Below are 18753 nucleotides of genomic sequence, written 5' to 3'. Positions count from 1 at the left end.
GTTGTATTAATGCACGCCTCTGGGGTCTGTGGGTGGGGGGGTTGTATTAATGCACGCCTCTGGGGTCTGTGGGGGGGGGGGTTGTATTAATGCACGCCTCTGGGGTCTGTTTTGTGTTAATGCACATTTGTGGGATCTGGTTGGGTCCCCGGGGAGGGTTAATGCATGCCTCTGGCGTCTGTGGGTGGGGGGGGTTGTATTAATGCACGCCTCTGGGGTCTGTGGGTGGGGGGGGTTGTATTAATGCACGCCTCTGGTGTCTGTGGGGGGGGGTTGTATTAATGCACGCCTCTGGGGTCTGTGGGTGGGGGGGTTGTATTAATGCACGCCTCTGGCGTCTGTGGGTGGGGGGGTTGTATTAATGCACGCCTCTGGGGTCTGTGGGTGGGGGGGTTGTATTAATGCACGCCTCTGGGGTCTGTGGGGGGGGTTGTATTAATGCACGCCTCTGGGGTCTGTGGGTGGGGGGGGTTGTATTAATGCACGCCTCTGGCGTCTGTGGGTGGGGGGGTTGTATTAATGCACGCCTCTGGGGTCTGTGGGTGGGGGGGTTGTATTAATGCACGCCTCTGGGGTCTGTGGGTGGGGGGGTTGTATTAATGCACGCCTCTGGGGTCTGTGGGTGGGGGGGTTGTATTAATGCACGCCTCTGGGGTCTGTGGGGGGGGGGTTGTATTAATGCACGCCTCTGGGGTCTGTTTTGTGTTAATGCACATTTGTGGGATCTGGTTGGGTCCCCGGGGAGAGTTAATGCACGCCTCTGGGGTCTGTGGGTGGGGGGGGGGGTTGTATTAATGCACGCCTCTGGGGTCTGTGGGTGGGGGGGGGGGTTGTATTAATGCACGCCTCTGGGGTCTGTGGGTGGGGGGGGGTTGTATTAATGCATGCCTCTGGGGTCTGTGGGGGGGGTTGTATTAATGCACGCCTCTGGGGTCTGTGGGTGGGGGGGTTGTATTAATGCACGCCTCTGGGGTCTGTGGGTGGGGGGGGTTGTATTAATGCACGCCTCTGGGGTCTGTGGGGGGGGGGGTTAGCACGCTTGTGGGGTCTGTCAGGGGTTGTATTAATGCACGCCTCTGGGGTCTGTGGGGGGGGGTTAGCACGCTTGTGGGGTCTGTCGGGGGTTGTATTAATGCACGCTTGCGAGGTCTGGTTGGGCCCTGCCCACCAGACCACAAAAGCATGCATTAACCCCTTCGCGCTTCTGGGATCTGGGGGGGTTAATGCACACTTGGGAGGTCTGGTTGGCTCCTGGGGTGGGTTAATGCAGGGTCCATTCAGACCCCGCAAACGTGCATTAACCCGCCCGGGGCCCAACTAGACCCATGGCGTCTTCTCTTCCTGCCTTTGCTGTGGGAACACGCCCCCCGGTATGACACGCCCCCCGGTATGACACGCCCCCCTGGAAGGAGCCCCTCCAGTGTAGCGTCCTCCCTCCGCTGTGATGTACCCGGAAGTGTCCGTGGAGAATGATGTGACTGCGGGGGAGAATGTCGCTGCGGGGCCGCCGGGTGTCTGAGGAGGATGCGGCCGAGCAGTGTGCGGGGTCCCGGCTGTCTGAGCGGTGTCTGGCGGCCGCCTTCCTGCAGGGCCTTGGTCTGGTGTGCGCCTGCACCGCGCTGTCGGACCCCGGCTGGCTGCTGATGCAGGTGGAGCAGCGGAGCTACGTGTACGGGGCCGCCTACATCCTGCACCTCGGCTTCAACCTGACAGAGCCCGGTAAGAGAGGACAGGGGAGGAATCGTCATAGCAACCGCGGGAATCACGTGACCCTGAGCGCTATCTGGGAAAACTGCGCACCTGCCACCATCACTATGGGGGAGGAGTGGTCATCCCTCTGTAGGGGCAGGCTGGGGGGAGGAGTGGTCATCCCTCTGTAGGGGCAGGCTGGGGGGAGGAGTGGTCATCCCTCTGTAGGGGCAGGCTGGGGGGAGGGGGGGTCGTCCCTCTGTAGGGGCAGGCTGGGGGAGGGGTGGTCGTCCCTCTGTAGGGGCAGGCTGGGGGGAGGAGTGGTCATCCCTCTGTAGGGGCAGGCTGGGGGGAGGAGGGGTCGTCCCTCTGTAGGGGCAGGCTGGGGGAGGGGTGGTCGTCCCTCTGTAGGGGCAGGCTGGGGGGAGGGGTGGTCGTCCCTCTGTAGGGGCAGGCTGGGGGGAGGGGGGGTCGTCCCTCTGTAGGGGCAGGCTGGGTCGTCCCTCTGTAGGGGCAGGCTGGGGGGAGGGGGGGTCGTCCCTCTGTAGGGGCAGGCTGGGGGGAGGGGGGGTCGTCCCTCTGTAGGGGCAGGCTGGGGGGAGGGGGGGTCGTCCCTCTGTAGGGGCAGGCTGGGTCGTCCCTCTGTAGGGGCAGGCTGGGGGGAGGGGGGGTCGTCCCTCTGTAGGGGCAGGCTGGGGGGAGGGGGGGGTCGTCCCTCTGTAGGGGCAGGCTGGGGGGAGGGGGGGGTCGTCCCTCTGTAGGGGCAGGCTGGGGGGAGGGGGGGTCGTCCCTCTGTAGGGGCAGGCTGGGGGGAGGGGGGGTCGTCCCTCTGTAGGGGCAGGCTGGGGGGAGGGGGGGTCGTCCCTCTGTAGGGGCAGGCTGGGGGGAGGGGGGGGTCGTCCCTCTGTAGGGGCAGGCTGGGGGGAGGGGGGGTCGTCCCTCTGTAGGGGCAGGCTGGGGGGAGGGGGGGTCGTCCCTCTGTAGGGGCAGGCTGGGGGGAGGGGGGGTCGTCCCTCTGTAGGGGCAGGCTGGGTGGAGGCCTGCACACAGTTTGCCCATCTATCTGACCTTTCTTCCTGTCTTCGGCCGTTATCAGGCGCTCACCAGCTCCTCCATAAGAGCGGCCTGTACCTCCTGCTCCTGCTGACCACCTGCTGCTACCTGAGCATCCTCCTCGGTCTGGCCGCCTTCCTGCTGGACTTCCTGGGGACGAAGTACATGGGAATACGGAGTCTGGTGGGGATTCTGCTGCCTCCCACCCTGCACCTGAGCACAGGTAACGCTGCCCAGACACACGGCACTGCAGACATCTCTCTCCTACTCTGTTAGTGACAATGTGTTAGTCCGAGGGTCCGCACAGGAGGAACCATGCAGCCCCTGAATTAGTGCGAGGTGTCTGGTTATTTCCTCGCCTTCTTGCCCCTGAGGAGGATAATAGACTTTGTGACTCTTACAGTTCGCAGTGTGTCCACTTAGTGTCACTGTTGCTCCCGTCTTTGCCCCTGTTGTGCGGGCCGTGCATTCAGTCTCAGGCTCTGGTCCTAATTCTCCGTCCCCTTCCCTTGCAGTGTTGTCGTCAGCGGCGGCCGTGGCTCTCTGCACCTACCTCTACGTAGCCCTGTACCGTGACGTGCACTTCCAGCTCATTAAATCTCCTGCAAACACCTTGACTCTGGGCGAGAGTTACTTTTTTGCCATCTCTGCCTCCTTGGCTTCCTTGGCTGCCACTGTCCTCAGCTTCTGTTATGCCAGAAAATACCAGAGAGTAAGCGGAACAGTGACAGCCTCGCCACAAATCGAAGAAACTGCCCCGCTCCTGCAGGAGCCGGACCCCCCGGGAGAGTATGGGTAGCCTGCTGGCCGCCCGCCCAATGAAGGACCAGATGGTTGCATTAATCTGCACGGGTGTGACTATTTACAGTACAGTATTATGTGTATGTGGACCATCATGTTACCACTGAAGCCCCCCTCACACTTCTGCATCATAACCCACCGATGTAAACGTTACCGGCTGCTCCCTGCGGAGGGTTATATCGGGATGAGCAGCTTCCTGATATCGGCAGCAGGGGGCGTCACACGGGAACTGACCTCACTGCTCGTCCCAGTCGCTGATAGGTGGAGAGGAGTCTTCTGACTGGCCCCTTCTCTCCAGAAGGCAGACCCCCGCTCCGCATGGCGTGCAGCCGTTATTATATGCTGTATCCCTCCTGTCATTTTTCTTCTTTTTCTATGTTTTTATAGGGTAAATATTAGCACAATGTAATGATGGGGGGATTTAAAGGGAGACGGTGGGCAGGTGACTGGTGCCCGACACGGACTTTCGGGAGTCACTCACCTGCCTCTGAAGCATAATCCTTAAAGAAGAATTCATCTACTAGATCCTCGGCATTAGATCGGTGGTGGTCCGTCACCAGGCCCCCCCCCCCTACTGATCACTGGCCGGACATACAGTGTATGGAGCCGAGGCTGAGGGTCTTTTAACACCTTAACGACCAACATGCACTTGTGATGATGATCTCTGATGTTCTCCCTTAATATATACAGGCACCAGAGTCGCCTTGTGCCAGCGGCTTAACCCTTTAAGTGCCAGAGTGAACCGCAACTATGGCATATAGAGATAGAGGAGGCTTTCTGCCACGGGTGATGAAGGCCGACCACGGCCCCCAGGTCCAACCAATGTCCAATAGGTCATACCAGAAGCTTATCAGTGTAATAATGCAAAGTGTTGTACAAGCGATCGCTGGTTCTCTTTCTGAGTGTGGGGGGGGGGGGGGAAGTAAAATATAATCACTAAAAAGTTACATTAAAAAAATTTTCATTCATGGGTTTTATTTTTTTTTGCTTTACAAAATATTTGTTTCTACTGCCATCATCACGACAGTCCGTGCCCAACGATGCCGCACTGTGCACTGCATTGGAAAATAAAGTTACAAAAAGTCGGATTTGGGGGTTTTGGGATTTTTCATATAGCAAAAAAAGAAGTTAAATTAAATGTTCCCTACAATGGTAAAAACAAGACCCCCCCCCCCCACTAGCTGTGTCAGAGGAATAATATAAAAAGTGATGTCTCTATGGGAAGCAGGGAGACAAAAATCCCCTTTTTTCCGCACCTAAAACGGACTGTAAATGTGCAAAATAAAAAAAAAATATATATATATATTTGTCGGTGTTTGGTGTTGCGCTCGTCATACCGACCTGTAGCATAAAATGCACTGGATATTTTAACTGCACAGTAAAGTATAAGGAAGAAAAAAAGTCAGCAAATTTATAGGGGTTTTTTTTTTTTTTTTTTATACATACTTTAAAAAGCCCTGGAATACCCACATCACTGGAAAGAAAAAAAAAAAAAAGTGTTTTGGCTTTTTCATTGCAATGTAGGAAAATAACTAAAAAGGTTTGATTATAATTAAATATCAAAGAGCCCTGATTGGGAAAGAGATTATTATTCTTCCTGACCACATCCTTGACAGGAAGTGTTTTCATAGGGTTACAGGGGAAGATGCAGTGACTTTTCCCATCGGCAACAATCACAGGACTGCACCTGGCAGGAGCCGACGCGCCCACCGGCCACGTCAGGAGCCTGGCGCGCCCACCGGCCACATGTACTCTCCCCTTCTCTTTTGGACCCTCACCTACTACCTTGTTTTTCAGCCTCTGACTATAATTCAGCATGTTGCTATTCACTGACAGTAAATGGTGAGCGTCCCCTAAATGTGCAGCCCGTGCTGCGATCTGCGGAGATCTCCCCTCCCGGTTCTGGGCTTGTCTGATGCCTTCGGTGGGCTTTCTTCTTCCCGAGAGCAAATCTGCGTGAACTAATAAGCGTAAGATCGGCGTCTCGTTCTGACACGCTGAGCGTCGTCCTACATGACGCTGAACGCGCAGAACTAATGGTGTAATTAGGGAATGTGATTAGATTAAGATCGCCTGACGGGGACGCGGAGGATGAATCGGACAGCTCAGCAGAACTCCGATGGGAGTAGTACTGAACTGGAGTGCCTGATCCTACTCCTGTCAACATGTCTGGGAACACAGAGGGGAAATGTAAACTCCATCCCAGTACCCACGGGACGTCTTTCTAGCTGTGTAATGGTCCTGGGTGGCAGAGAGCACAGTACATATACAGGGGGATCTGCCATTCAGGACTCTGGGAAAGTTGAGTGTAATATTTATAGGTATTTGTGGTACAGTCTTATGCAGCTCCTGTGTATTTGTGCATGAACATCCAGAAAGGAAGGAGTTAATTGGGCGCGCTCCGCCACTAGCTGGCACTCTGCTGTCATCCTGCCCACAGCGGGGGGGCACCGGGCTGTGCTTCAAAGCGAAGAGTTGTCAGCGCCGGCTGTGTGCATGCTCCCCGAGCATCGGAGCTGCGGCCGCCAGTCACCATAGTAATGCTCATCAGCAGTGCGTGGATCCAGCGCAGAGGGGGCCGGGGGGATGTCGCTGCACAGGACAGCTTCTATATTCAGCTGTGACACAACAAACACATTTGTGGGACCAAAAGGAACCGAACCGAAGACTCAGGATGGACACTGAAAATTACTACTGGAATAACCATCATCCCCTCCTCCCTACAGAACTAGTGTTTGTGAATAATATAGGGAATATTACTAATATAATGGCACTAATCCTAGATGAAGAAACAGTATTATAGTAGTTATATTCTTGTACATAGGGGGCAGTATTATAGTAGTTATATTCTTGTACATAGGAGGCAGTATTATAGTAGTTATATTCTTGTACATAGAGGCAGTATTATAGTAGTTATATTCTTGTACATAGGGGGCAGTATTATAGTAGTTATATAATTGTACATAGGAGCAGTATTATAGTAGTTATATTCTTGTACATAGGAGGCAGTATTATAGTAGTTATATTCTTGTACATAGGGGCAGTATTATAGTAGTTATATTCTTGTACATAGAGGCAGTATTATAGTAGTTATATTCTTGTACATAGGAGGCAGTATTATAGTAGTTATCTTCTTGTACATAGGAGCAGTATTATAGTAGTTATATTCTTGTACATAGGGGGCAGTATTATAGTAGTTATATAATTGTACATAGGAGCAGTATTATAGTAGTTATATTCTTGTACATAGGGGCAGTATTATAGTAGTTATATTCTTGTACATAGGGGCAGTATTATAGTAGTTATATTCTTGTACATAGGGGCAGTATTATAGTAGTTATATTCTTGTACATAGGGGCAGTATTGTAGTAGTTATATTCTTGTACATAGGAGCAGTATTGTAGTAGTTATATTCTTGTACATAGGGGCAGTATTATAGTAGTTATATTCTTGTACATAGAGGCAGTATTATAGTAGTTATATTCTTGTACATAGGAGGCAGTATTATAGTAGTTATCTTCTTGTACATAGGAGCAGTATTATAGTAGTTATATTCTTGTACATAGGGGGCAGTATTATAGTAGTTATATAATTGTACATAGGAGCAGTATTATAGTAGTTATATTCTTGTACATAGGGGCAGTATTATAGTAGTTATATTCTTGTACATAGGGGCAGTATTATAGTAGTTATATTCTTGTACATAGGAGCAGTATTATAGTAGTTATATTCTTGTACATAGGGGCAGTATTGTAGTAGTTATATTCTTGTACATAGGAGCAGTATTGTAGTAGTTATATTCTTGTACATAGGAGCAGTATTATAGTGTACTTATTGATTGTGCTAAGAAACCAATAGCCATGCTGTGAATGTGCTCCTGTGACTCCAGTATAATATTTAGCTTTTCTGACTCGTATGTCTGTCCATCGACACTCTCTATATTTCAATACATGATTATTTTGATACTTTCATACTCTTCTTTTTGCAATTTCAAGATCTCTTGTACAAAGAAAGTTGTGAAGGACGGAGAGGTCAGACGTACAGAAGGTAAGATGACATTTCTGGGGCACCGCCGCGCTCTCGGCTATCTGCCCTTCTTTCACCAACAGTTACTATCAGCCTAGAGGAAGGCAGAGCTCGATGCTAAGTGAAGGGAACTTTTATCTGTGTCTTCACAGAATATCTCTTAGTTCCACTTCGTAGGTTAAATAATCCAAAAATTTCCAAAATAAATCGCGCATGAATCCAACATTTGTGCAGTCGCTTACTACTAACGTGTTCATCAACTTTAGGCATGGTGGCCACATCAGATCGGTTGGCAGGACCGGTGAGGCCTGTATCTGCCTTAATCATCAGCACTTGAAAAGAAATTAAAAAAAAAATAATCGTCACTTTTTTGATGTAGTTAATGTATTATTCTTGCTCTTACTGGTATGAGACTGGCAGCTGGAAAATTCCTTGACTTTGAGGATTGAGAAATGTTGCAGCCGTCCAAGTGTCACGCACATTTCTTATTGTAAAGCATTAGGACACGCCCACAAGTTACTGGGATTTGGACAGACGTTGGATCGGCGGGGCAGTACCCCCTTAAATGTAACCCTGTCCCAGTACCAAATGGTATTGCCAAATCTGCAGATAAACCATGTAGTAATACAAGAACATAGCCGGTGATTTATGTCATCTGATATCGACCATAACCGGTGACCCATAATTGACGGAAGAGGGGTGTGGGGTCTAGTGCCAGGTCTGTATTGGTTGTGGTGTTTGGTCTGAGGTCTGAATTCTTACGGGTGGTCTGATCTGATATTTGTAAGAATTTAAGGTGTGGGGTCTATAAATATGTTTGTCTTGTCTAAATATTTCAATTCATTTTACAGGTGTCTAAGGGTGTATGTTAGTTTTGGGGGGGTGGTGCTGGTCTGGAGCCTGTATTAGATTGGGGATTGAGTCTGCTTTGAGATCTGAATTAATTTTGGAGTCTGGAATAGAGATGTATATTAATTTAGGGGTCTTGCTATCTTGATTTTGAATCTTTAGAGTCTGGGGGGTTTGTATTCCTTTTTGAGGGTCAGCATTAGTTAAAGTGATCTCAATCAATTTTGGGGTCTGGATTTAATTTTGGGGTCTGCCTGGGGGTTAGATGCATGTGCTGACCCCATTCTCCATTTTCCGCCTAGGCTTGGGAAGCATCAGCTCTGTATTCACCCCCACTGACTGCTTTCTGCTCTATCCGGCGCTTGTGCCCATTTCCTGTTGCCATGACTACCACATCGCCATGGCTGGCAGCACTCTCCTGGTAAATTCTTACTGAGCCTCGGCTTGTGACTCAGACATGTCAGAAACGTGCGGAGATGAGCTGAGGCCTTACGTTACGTGTAACCAGTATAAAGCATCCAGGACGTGACTTATGCCTATTTTTTTGGGTACCCCACCCCATAGTCACAGGATCAATCAAAATCCCCCTGTGTGAATGGTGCACATGCTCGGCCACCACTTCATTCACTTCTACGGTACTGACCAGATGGCTTTCTCGTTGTGCTAGTCCCAGAGAAGCGATGGGAGGGGAGACCACCCATGCACATGAAGACTGTGGGACCCCCATCCTCATGGAGAATGGGAATCCTAGCAGTCGTTCTCCCGTGATCACACAGTTATTACTTATCCTGTATGTGTGAGATTAAGCCCCAGGTGACTGCAGCCATCACTGCATGGAGCAAGCTCAGGAGCTTCGCTCGGTGGATGCTGCGTCGGTGTCGACCCCAGAGAGCAACTAATGGCCACCTTCTCAACGTATAGCATGATCAGTTGATCACAGAGGTGCCATGGAAGCTAAGGGCCTACCAAATGCCCCTGTGTCTGCCATGATGTAGGTCATGACAATTTTACAATACACTGCAATATTGTACTGATATACGGTATATCACAAAAGTGAGTACACCCCTCGCGTTTTGGTAAATCTTTTATATTTTCATGGGACAACACTGCAGATAAGACTCTGATGCAATATAAAATAAAACACAGCCATTAAGGTCTAAACCACTGGCAACAAAAGTGAGTACACCCCTAAGTTAAAATGTCTAAACTGTGCCCAATTAGCCATTTTCCTTGGCCACTCTTTCTCTGTATACAGGCTCTGCACTTTTTTTGGGTGCAAAGAATGAGGAGAGCATCAAATAGGTCACGTAGTGATGATGTAGCTGCTGCCGGGAGAGGATATGGTCGTTCTGTGCCTGCTACGCGCCCAAATGATCCACCTTCCTTTGGTGCACGCAGGTGACAGGACGTTCTGCGTGATTTCATAGGCCCGAGTATCTCTGGATAAATGGTAAAGGAGAACAGAGGTGGTTGGTAGTTGGCTGAGAGTGCCTTCAGTTCCTTCGCTTTGTCTTCCACTCGGTCCCCTTCTGAAAGCGCAGATTTTGCACCTGCGGCCCATGGGCATCTGTTTTCCACCTCACCCCCTTGGAGAGCAGGGGTGAGGGCTGGATGGAACATCATGTGAGGGATTATTATTTATTTTTATAGCACCATTGATTCCATCGTGCTGTATATGAGGAAGGGTTACATACAAAACACAAATAGAAATTACAATGAACAAACGAAAAGTGACAGGTACAGAGGGGAGAGGACCCTGCCCTTGCAGCCTTACATTCTACAGGATTATGGGAAAGAGACAGTAGGATTGGGGGCTGCAACAGCTCTGGTGTCGGTGAGGTGGCAGCGGGGTCATTGCAGGCTGTAAGAGGTTCTGAATCCATGGGTTATTAAGTTCCCCTTGAAACTTCCAAATATAGGAGATAATCAGACACGTTGGGGCACAGAATTCCAGAGGATGGGGGATACTCTGGAGAAGTCTTGCAAGTGATTGGATGAGGAACGTAAGATTCTGGAGGAGAGAAGAAGGTCTTGGATGGACCGGAGATTACGTGGTGGGAGATTAGTTCAGAGATATATGGGGAAGACAGACTACGTACGGCTTTGTAGGTCAGTGTTAGTAGCTTGGAGTGGATACGTTGTCGAATAGGAAGCCAATGGACTGATTTGCAGAGGGGAGAAGCGGAGGAGTAGCGAGGACAGCGGTGGACTAGTCAGCAAAGTTAAGGACAGACTAGAGAGGTGCGAAGATGTGATGGAGGATGATTAGGTCCTACACCCCCCTTGGAGTCAAGGCCATCCAAGTGATGCCAGTTCGGAGGAAGAGGTGGTGGTCACGCTTCCCCAGCTGCACTGCAAAAGGGTGCAAAAGCACACTAGCCGGCCCCTAGCCAGTACGTCAGCTGCTACTGGCCACTGTGCCGACAAACTGAGCACACCAAAGCCAGTTTAAAGCGGCTCTCTGACAAGACACAGGTAGTTTGCTCGCTTTGCCGTCAGAGACTGAAGCGAGGCATAAATGTTCTTAAATTGAGCACCTCCTACATAACGAGGCATCTAAATGCAAAGCACAAGCTGCAGTGGGGTACACACTTGAAAAACCAGGAAAGCTATGAGCCTCCTCCTGCTCTCTCTTCTGCTGTGGTCTCGGACTTTTCCTCACACTCATTAGTTATTATTAAAGGGGTAACAATATGTTGGGATCATGGGATCCACAGTACGTGGTTCCCAGCCGCCACTACTTTTTCAGGCGGGCCATTCATGGCTTGCATTAACATGTTGCGTAGAAAATCAAGTTTTGCACTGTGCAACTCTATTAGTGTCAAGGTCCACATAACCACTAATACGCGGACCAGTAAGCATGGGCAGGGATGCTATAGCTCCCTACCTGCCCGCCGGGTAAATGTAGTGGCATCTGGGCCTGAGGCAGAAAGCGTTTTTTTACATGTCCTACCACCACCGAGGATTGCTGGATGTTCATTGGTTGGTGCCGCTGAACCGCAAACTTGGCCTGGTGGCATGCAATAACGGGCAAAACCTCGTAGCAGCTCGTCTGTGGGCAACCTGGCACACATGAGCCAATAAGTGCTGCTGTGCCTACACAATGACCGCCATGTTGCCCACATTGTTACCATTGCTGATTACTGGGCAGCCACCCAGCTGGATACCTGCTATAAGGACAACTACCATCCTTTCATAACTGAAGCAAGGTCAGAAAATTCGGGAATACAAGGGATCACTGGTAGACTACTGACAGCGTTCCCACCTGACAGCGGGGACTCAGTGGAAGAACAAGGCAGAGAAGGATGTCGCCAACCCAGCTGGGGTTTCAAAAATGTGAAATGGGGAAAACCTTCCTTAGTAAGTCAGAACATCTGATACAGTCCATATTAGCAGGAGGCAACGTTTCATCAACATGATGGAAGAATACAGTGGGGCAAAAAAGTATTTAGTCAGTCAGCAATAGTGCAAGTTCCACCACTTAAAAAGATGAGAGGCGTCTGTAATTTAAATCATAGGTAGACCTCAACTATGGGAGACAAACTGAGAAAAAAAAATCCAGAAAATCACATTGTCTGGTTTTTTTTTCATTTTATTTGCATATTATGGTGGAAAATAAGTATTTGGTCAGAAACAAGCAATCAAGATTTCTGGCTCTCACAGACCTGTAACTTCTTCTTTAAGAGTCTCCTCTTTCCTCCACTCATTACCTGTAGTAATGGCACCTGTTTAAACTTGTTATCAGTATAAAAAGACACCTGTGCACACCCTCAAACAGTCTGACTCCAAACTCCACTATGGTGAAGACCAAAGCTGTCAAAGGACACCAGAAACAAAATTGTAGCCCTGCACCAGGCTGGGAAGACTGAATCTGCAATAGCCAACCAGCTTGGAGTGAAGAAATCAACTGTGGGAGCAATAATTAGAAAATGGAAGACATACAAGACCACTGATAATCTCCCTCGATCTGGTGCTCCACGCAAAATCCCACCCCGTGGGGTCAGAATGATCACAAGAACGGTGAGCAAAAATCCCAGAACCACGCGGGGGGACCTAGTGAATGAACTGCAGAGAGCTGGGACCAATGTAACAAGGCCTACCATAAGTAACACACTACGCCACCATGGACTCAGATCCTGCAGTGCCAGACGTGTCCCACTGCTTAAGCCTGTACATGTTCGGGCCCGTCTGAAATTTGCTAGAGAGCATTTGGATGATCCAGAGGAGTTTTGGGAGAAAGTCCAATGGTATGATGAAACCAAACTGGAACTGTTTGGTAGAAACACAACTTGTCGTGTTTGGAGGAAAAAGAATACTGAGTTGCATCCATCAAACACCATACCTACTGTAAAGCATGGTGGTGGAAACATCATGCTTTGGGGCTGTTTCTCTGCAAAGGGGCCAGGACGACTGATCCGGGTACATGAAAGAATGAATGGGGCCATATATCGTGAGATTTTGAGTGCAAACCTCCTTCCATCAGCAAGGGCATTGATGATGAAACGTGGCTGGGTCTTTCAACATGACAATGATCCAAAGTACACCGCCAGGGCAACGAAGGAGTGGCTTCGTAAGAAGCATTTCAAGGTCCTGGAGTGGCCTAGCCAGTCTCCAGATCTCAACCCTATAGAAAACCTTTGGAGGGAGTTGAAAGTCTGTGTTGCCAAGCGAAAAGCCAAAAACATCACTGCTCTAGAGGAGATCTGCATGGAGGAATGGGCCAACATACCAACAACAGTGTGTGGCAACCTTGTGAAGACTTACAGAAAACGTTTGACCTCTGTCATTGCCAACAAAGGATATATCACAAAGTATTGAGATGAAATTTTGTTTCTGACCAAATACTTATTTTCCACCATAATATGCAAATAAAAGGAAAAAAAAAACAGACCATGTGATTTTCTGGATTTTTTTTTCTCAGTTTGTCTCCCATAGTTGAGGTCTACCTATGATGTAAATTACAGACGCCTCTCATCTTTTTAAGTGGTGGAACTTGCACTATTGCTGACTGACTAAATACTTTTTTGCCCCACTGTATGTGTCCACACGACTACACATACTGAATGATGGGTCTACCCCATTTAACTTTTTGGTCTCCAAATTGGACCCATGGCCAGAGCTTGCCCTTTATGCCTTGGAAGTGCTGGCCTGCCTTGCAAGTGAACTGTCAGAACATGTGTCCACAGCCATCGTGGTCAAGCTCCCATTCATAAAAATGAACCAGGCGTGCATCCCACAAGACTTGTCCATACCTTTGACTGAATAGAAAAGTAGCCGCATCCACCCATTGTTATTCTCCACCACATTTTTTTTCATTTTGTTTCCATTCCCAATGTTTTGGGGCTGTCCCAAACAAACAATTAAAAAAAAAAAAAAAACGACAATAGGCTGTTATTCAAAGTACTCCTACATAGGCTGTTTTGATGAGTACACCCACACAGCCTTTTTGGCATAGTACTTGCACAGACATAGAGGCAGAGTAGAAAAATTTCTGTTTACGTACATTACTCCCAGAGACACGAGTGCAGATTAGAAAAAAAACTTAGGCATATTACTCCAACAGCCACGGATGCAGAGTAGACTTTTTTTTATGCACATTACTCCTACAGACATGGGTGCAGAGTAGAAAAATTGGTTATAGACACTACTCTCACACACATGGATGCAGAGCAGAAAAAATTGATTGTAGGCACACTACTCCCACAGACACGGGTGCAGAGTACACACAGAGAAGCTTTTTGGAAAACTTCACTCACACAAAATCTAACACTGTCCCTCGCTCCAGCTGTGGCATGTCCCTACGCTAAGCAGAGCAGAATGGCGGCACCCGTGATCCGGAATTTATACCGTCCTGGTCAGGTGGTGTGCCGCCCAATCACAGCCGTGCCAATCCTTCACATGGCTGTGATAGCTCCAGAAGTTCCCACAGCCTATAAGGTTACTGATTGAATGTGATTCAGCCTTTTTACAAATTTTATTCGGCTTCTGAATGCGAACAATTAACCGGACCTCTTTGAAAAGTGAATTGTCAGTGGTCGGTACCGGATAACTTTGCCTCGTGGGTTTGCTGATCCGTAGTTACAAGGTCTCAGGTTTGAATAGGGAGTAGATGTGTTAAATTTGGTGTTATCTCGCTCACTGTCTCTCATACACTTTGGGCACAATTTGGCCAGTTTCACTTAGGGGTGTACTAACTTTTGTTGCCAGCGGTTTAGGCATTAGTGACTGTGTGCTGCGTTACTTAGAGGACACCAAATTTACACAGTTATACAAGCTGCACACAGACTACATTGTATCCAAGTGTCATATCTTCAGTGTTATACCATGAAAATATAGAAATAAAAGATTTACGAAGATGTGAGGGGTGTACTGACTTTTGTGATATGCTGTAATAGTAATATTATAATTGCGATGCTTTGCAAAGGAAATTACAAGTTCAAGTCCCCTAAGGGGACTAATAAAAAAACGGAAAAGAAAATTAAAAAAATAATTAATACACATATATATGTACAACTCCAATTTAAATAAAGTTAGGATATTGTTTAAAACGTAGAAAAACAAGAATGTAATGATTTGGAAATCTCATAGCCATATTTTGTTAACCACATTGCACAGAGCAGGTGCGAAGTTGACTGTTGGACACATCCATTTCATTTGAAAAACGTTAACTCCTTTAGAAATTGATGGCAGTAACACTTCACATAAAAATGATGCCATGGCTAACAATGGAAGAAGTGGAACTAATGAAAAATAGCCGGAAGGTCAATATTCACCTAAGTCAAGTGACTGTGTATAAAAAGGGCATGTTAGAGAGGCAGAGTCTCTCAGAAGCAAAGATGGTCAGAGTTCACCGATCTGTGAACAACTACATCTGAAAATTGTGGAAAAATGTCCCTCAGTGTAAAATTGTAAAGACTTTGACAGCCAATCAGTGATGGGTGGGGGTTATACAGATTAGTCTGACTATCTTGCAGGAGCCACCTGTTCCTGCAGTGATGATCTCCTGCTGATAAAACACTGATTGTATTGAAAACTCAGTAAGCTACTAAAAAAAAAACCTAATGTCAGAATTGCCCCATTTGGACTTTCTTCAATTTGTAGCACAATATATGGTAATGGTAAAATGAATGGGGTCATTCAAAACTACAACTCCTCCTGCAAAAATCAAGCCCTCCTACAGCTCTGTTGTCAGAAAAATTTAAAAAAAAAAGCTACGGCTCTTGGAGGAAGGGAAGAGAGAGCAAAAAATGAAAAAAAAACAAAAAACATCCAGTCCTTAAGAGTACAATGCTAAATATTTTCACAGCAGATAACAGAGGGTTTTTTTAATTCTTTTTAAATGCGCAAAGCAACCTTGACTTGCCCCCCTTTGCGTCTGTCCTGGGGGGGTTAATCTCCCTATTGTGTCTATCTCGTCATCGCCATTCCAGTTCTGCTACATCATCGCTGTTCCAGCTATGCTACACCAGTTCGTCATCTCCTCTACGACTCCATTACTTTCTCGACACCACTTCATTCCGACTCAGTCATCAGGCTGAACCTTTGCAACCGGTCCATGTGTCTCAAGAGCTTCTTATCTGGAAAAGAGGCTTCAAGGATCCACGTGACCAAGTCAGACATAACATCTGAAGTCAATATCTGAGGTCCCCGCTAGTTGGTAATATAAAAGCTCCCTATGAAAACTCTTGGGTGATTCATGACATCACAGTATTGTGATGTCACACTGAGCATGTGGCTAAGGACTAGTTGAGGACAGTTCCTAAACTTTGCCGTTCAGTCCTATAAAGTTGACCATAGTCTTACACGACAACCTTTTGGACCAGTAAACCTCATCATCAGGGACAGACCTTACCCACCAGAGAATTCTTCCATTAGGACCAGGGAGATGATCTTACGTGGTGGTCATTTTGAAGCTAATCACTTGTCACTAGGGGTCCATTATGTGATGAAGATATGACCACAGGTGGTTTAGTGCTGCTCAATAATCCTAGATGGTCATTATGTTTTCTTCAGAAGCAAGACCCATCTAGATAGAAAGATTATTCAAGTAATTTGGTGAAGGTCACTTCCGGTTTCTCATTCCTGAAGCTGGTCTGTGGTGCCAGTATAGGAACGTCGTCATTACAAATGATGTCATTCAGACCCCAGTCTACTCTATACTTAGTGGTCAGCGCTCTGCTGGTGACGTGCGGCAAGGGCTTAGCAACCGGCCTAATGTGTGTCTATAAAAGCAGCACAAAATTACAAGGACTTGTTATGCTGAACGACTACCTGCTGGTTATAACAGTATATTGTGAGCAAAGCTGTTTAGAAAATGCAATCCAAAGTCACTTTCATCTCTCGGGTTTAAAGACATCATTGAGATTGGTGAAGCACAGATGTAATGCTAGATCATGTCAGATTTCAGATAATGCAATCTAATTGATGGATCATGGACCTTTAGAAGACACGTTCAGGTTTTGGTTCCATTGTGGTCATCAGTCTAAAATGCCAGGTCTATCCAAGATGTGCTCATCAGTGGGGTCTACCTCCAAAGGTCTCTCCATAGCAGATGTGTGTGCTGTGAAGCCACCAGGTATGGAGTGACAGTAGAGAAGAAGTCCTAGTGATGCTTCTACCTTCTCTTCTTCACCGTGCATCACTGATGATGATCCCAAAGCATTAAGATAATGCAAACTACATTGCATGGACAACATTGAGTGCATGTCATGTTTGAGACCTCTCCAAAATGTCCCACCTTTGATTTTTTTGGGGTAGCAGACTTCTTAGGGCTCTTTATTCCACCAGAGAGAGAGAGAGAACAACAAATAGAGCACTGGTTTCCAGTGGAAGGTATGTGGGAGCAGAGGAAAAGCCAAAGGCAGAACAGTTGAGTCCTCTTACAGTGTGCAGTCAGAGTACAGCTGTAGGAGGAAGAACAAGATCAGGGGTACCTCTATCATTCCAGCTCTGGAACTGCCGGGACTGTCACCAATATCGCCGGGAGGAAGACTTCCTTAGAGGGACAGTCCCTTGCATGTGACTGAGGTAGGCGGAGCAGGGTTAAAAAGCGCTGCATGCGGGAAAAGGAACAGAGTGCAGGCGGGAAACCGAAGCAGGCAGTTGGGCACAGTGACAGGCGTAAAGGCGGAACACCACATGAGCACAGGCTGACCTGACGGTACAACTGCTTACAGGTCTGCCCCAAGTAGTCAACGGACAGCCTGTCCCCCACTATCCTCCGTGCCGGGAGGAGACTCGCAGACCAGATACTGTGATGCTCTTGCCCCACTCTAATCTGCAAGTGACTAGCCCAGAGCCCTTTAGCCAAGTTCCCAAAACACCGCGGAGTGAAGCCTCACTCCGGCAGTAACTTCTACTGCAATAGCACAACATGTGAAGTTCCTGTGTATGAGAGCTCCTTTTGCCCTTCAGAGACTGTTCTCCTGCCCGTGGATTGGAACCCGGTCCTCTACAGACATCTTCTGGACGTCACGTGCTGCTGTTGCCGGTAACACCGGTGGAGTACCGAGACGCCACGTACAAGAGAACTACAGACTGATAAGTTTTCCTTTTTTTCTTCTGAACTTTCGTTCGTCCCTGTCCTACCCCGTCCAAACTCCCTTTCCCATCCTTTGTCCTATTACATCCTCTCCGTGCCCTGCTACTTCCTGCATGGAGTATATTTGCTGTTAATAAAATCCTGCTAACTCTTGATCTGTCTCCTGTCCGTGATGACATCCCAAGTTCCTGTGGTTTCTACACAGCAGTTATGTCTCCCGTTTTTACGTGAATCCTTAAAGCCCCAGGCTTATAGCATGGCAATTGGGCAGAATCAGAAGAGTAGCCAGTAGGGGCCATTCCAAATGTTAGTACTCTTGTATAAACTCTCCCAGTTTTATCAAATCCATTTCCCCCAGTTGGGTGGAGTCTAAAGGATCCGCCGACCATTCTTCACCAGGGACTTCATCCTGAAGCTTCAGATTCCTCTCCAGGTCAGGTCCTATGAATAGTAACTGGTCACCAACGAGAAGCATCCAAGATACAGAAGAGTGGTCATTTGGTACCTATAGAGCAGAAATAGAAGGTCAATGAGGAACCACATATCAAGAGGATGCAGGGGTCTAGGCCAGAGGCCAAACTGGATGAATAAACTGAATGTGACAAATCCAAGGAGAGAGATAAGTATTGAAGAACATTTGCTGTTGTCTGCCACACTCTGCTATATCTTGAGGACTCTTCGCCTGTGCTATTGCTCTCATCTGCTGACTTCTGGTTCTTCATGCCAAGCTCTAGACTCCCCCACCCCCCCCCTGCCATTATCTTGCTAGGGACTGCCATGCCCCATGTCCTAGT

General features: G+C 48.0%; 2 protein-coding genes across 2 annotated transcripts in view; both read left to right on the top strand.

Annotated features, from left to right (window-relative positions):
* Window positions 1–1199: 1199 nt before the first annotated feature.
* On the top strand, window positions 1200–4846 carry LOC141098772 (uncharacterized). Its single transcript, XM_073586750.1, has 3 exons — window positions 1200–1719; window positions 2786–2965; window positions 3258–4846. Exons 1-3 carry the CDS (start codon window positions 1491–1493, stop codon window positions 3539–3541), a joined length of 693 nt encoding a protein of 230 aa, XP_073442851.1. The 5' UTR covers window positions 1200–1490; the 3' UTR covers window positions 3542–4846.
* Window positions 4847–6858: 2012 nt separating this feature from the next.
* LZTS3 (leucine zipper tumor suppressor family member 3) overlaps window positions 6859–18753 on the top strand; it is a 153250-nt gene continuing 141355 nt past the window's right edge. Inside the window, exon 1 of the mRNA XM_073586749.1 lies at window positions 6859–7590. The gene's annotated coding sequence lies outside the window, so the exon portion shown is untranslated. The remainder of the gene's footprint in view (window positions 7591–18753) is intronic.

This window comes from Dendrobates tinctorius, unplaced genomic scaffold (assembly GCF_039654945.1).
Source record: "Dendrobates tinctorius isolate UK_male_01 unplaced genomic scaffold, ASM3965494v1 ptg000095l, whole genome shotgun sequence".
Taxonomy (NCBI): Eukaryota; Metazoa; Chordata; class Amphibia; order Anura; family Dendrobatidae; genus Dendrobates; species Dendrobates tinctorius.
Note: the sequence above shows the minus strand (reverse complement) of the source record. Positions and strands in the feature narration are given on the sequence as shown.

Excerpts from the sequence above, each read along its gene's own strand:
- LOC141098772 (XM_073586750.1), top strand. The coding sequence starts at position 1,491 with ATGTCGCTGCGGGGCCGCCGGGTGTCTGAGGAGGATGCGGCCGAGCAG. Across the intron at positions 1,720-2,785 it reads CTTCAACCTGACAGAGCCCG|GCGCTCACCAGCTCCTCCAT; the intron begins GTAAGAGAGGAC and ends GGCCGTTATCAG. Across the intron at positions 2,966-3,257 it reads CACCCTGCACCTGAGCACAG|TGTTGTCGTCAGCGGCGGCC; the intron begins GTAACGCTGCCC and ends CTTCCCTTGCAG.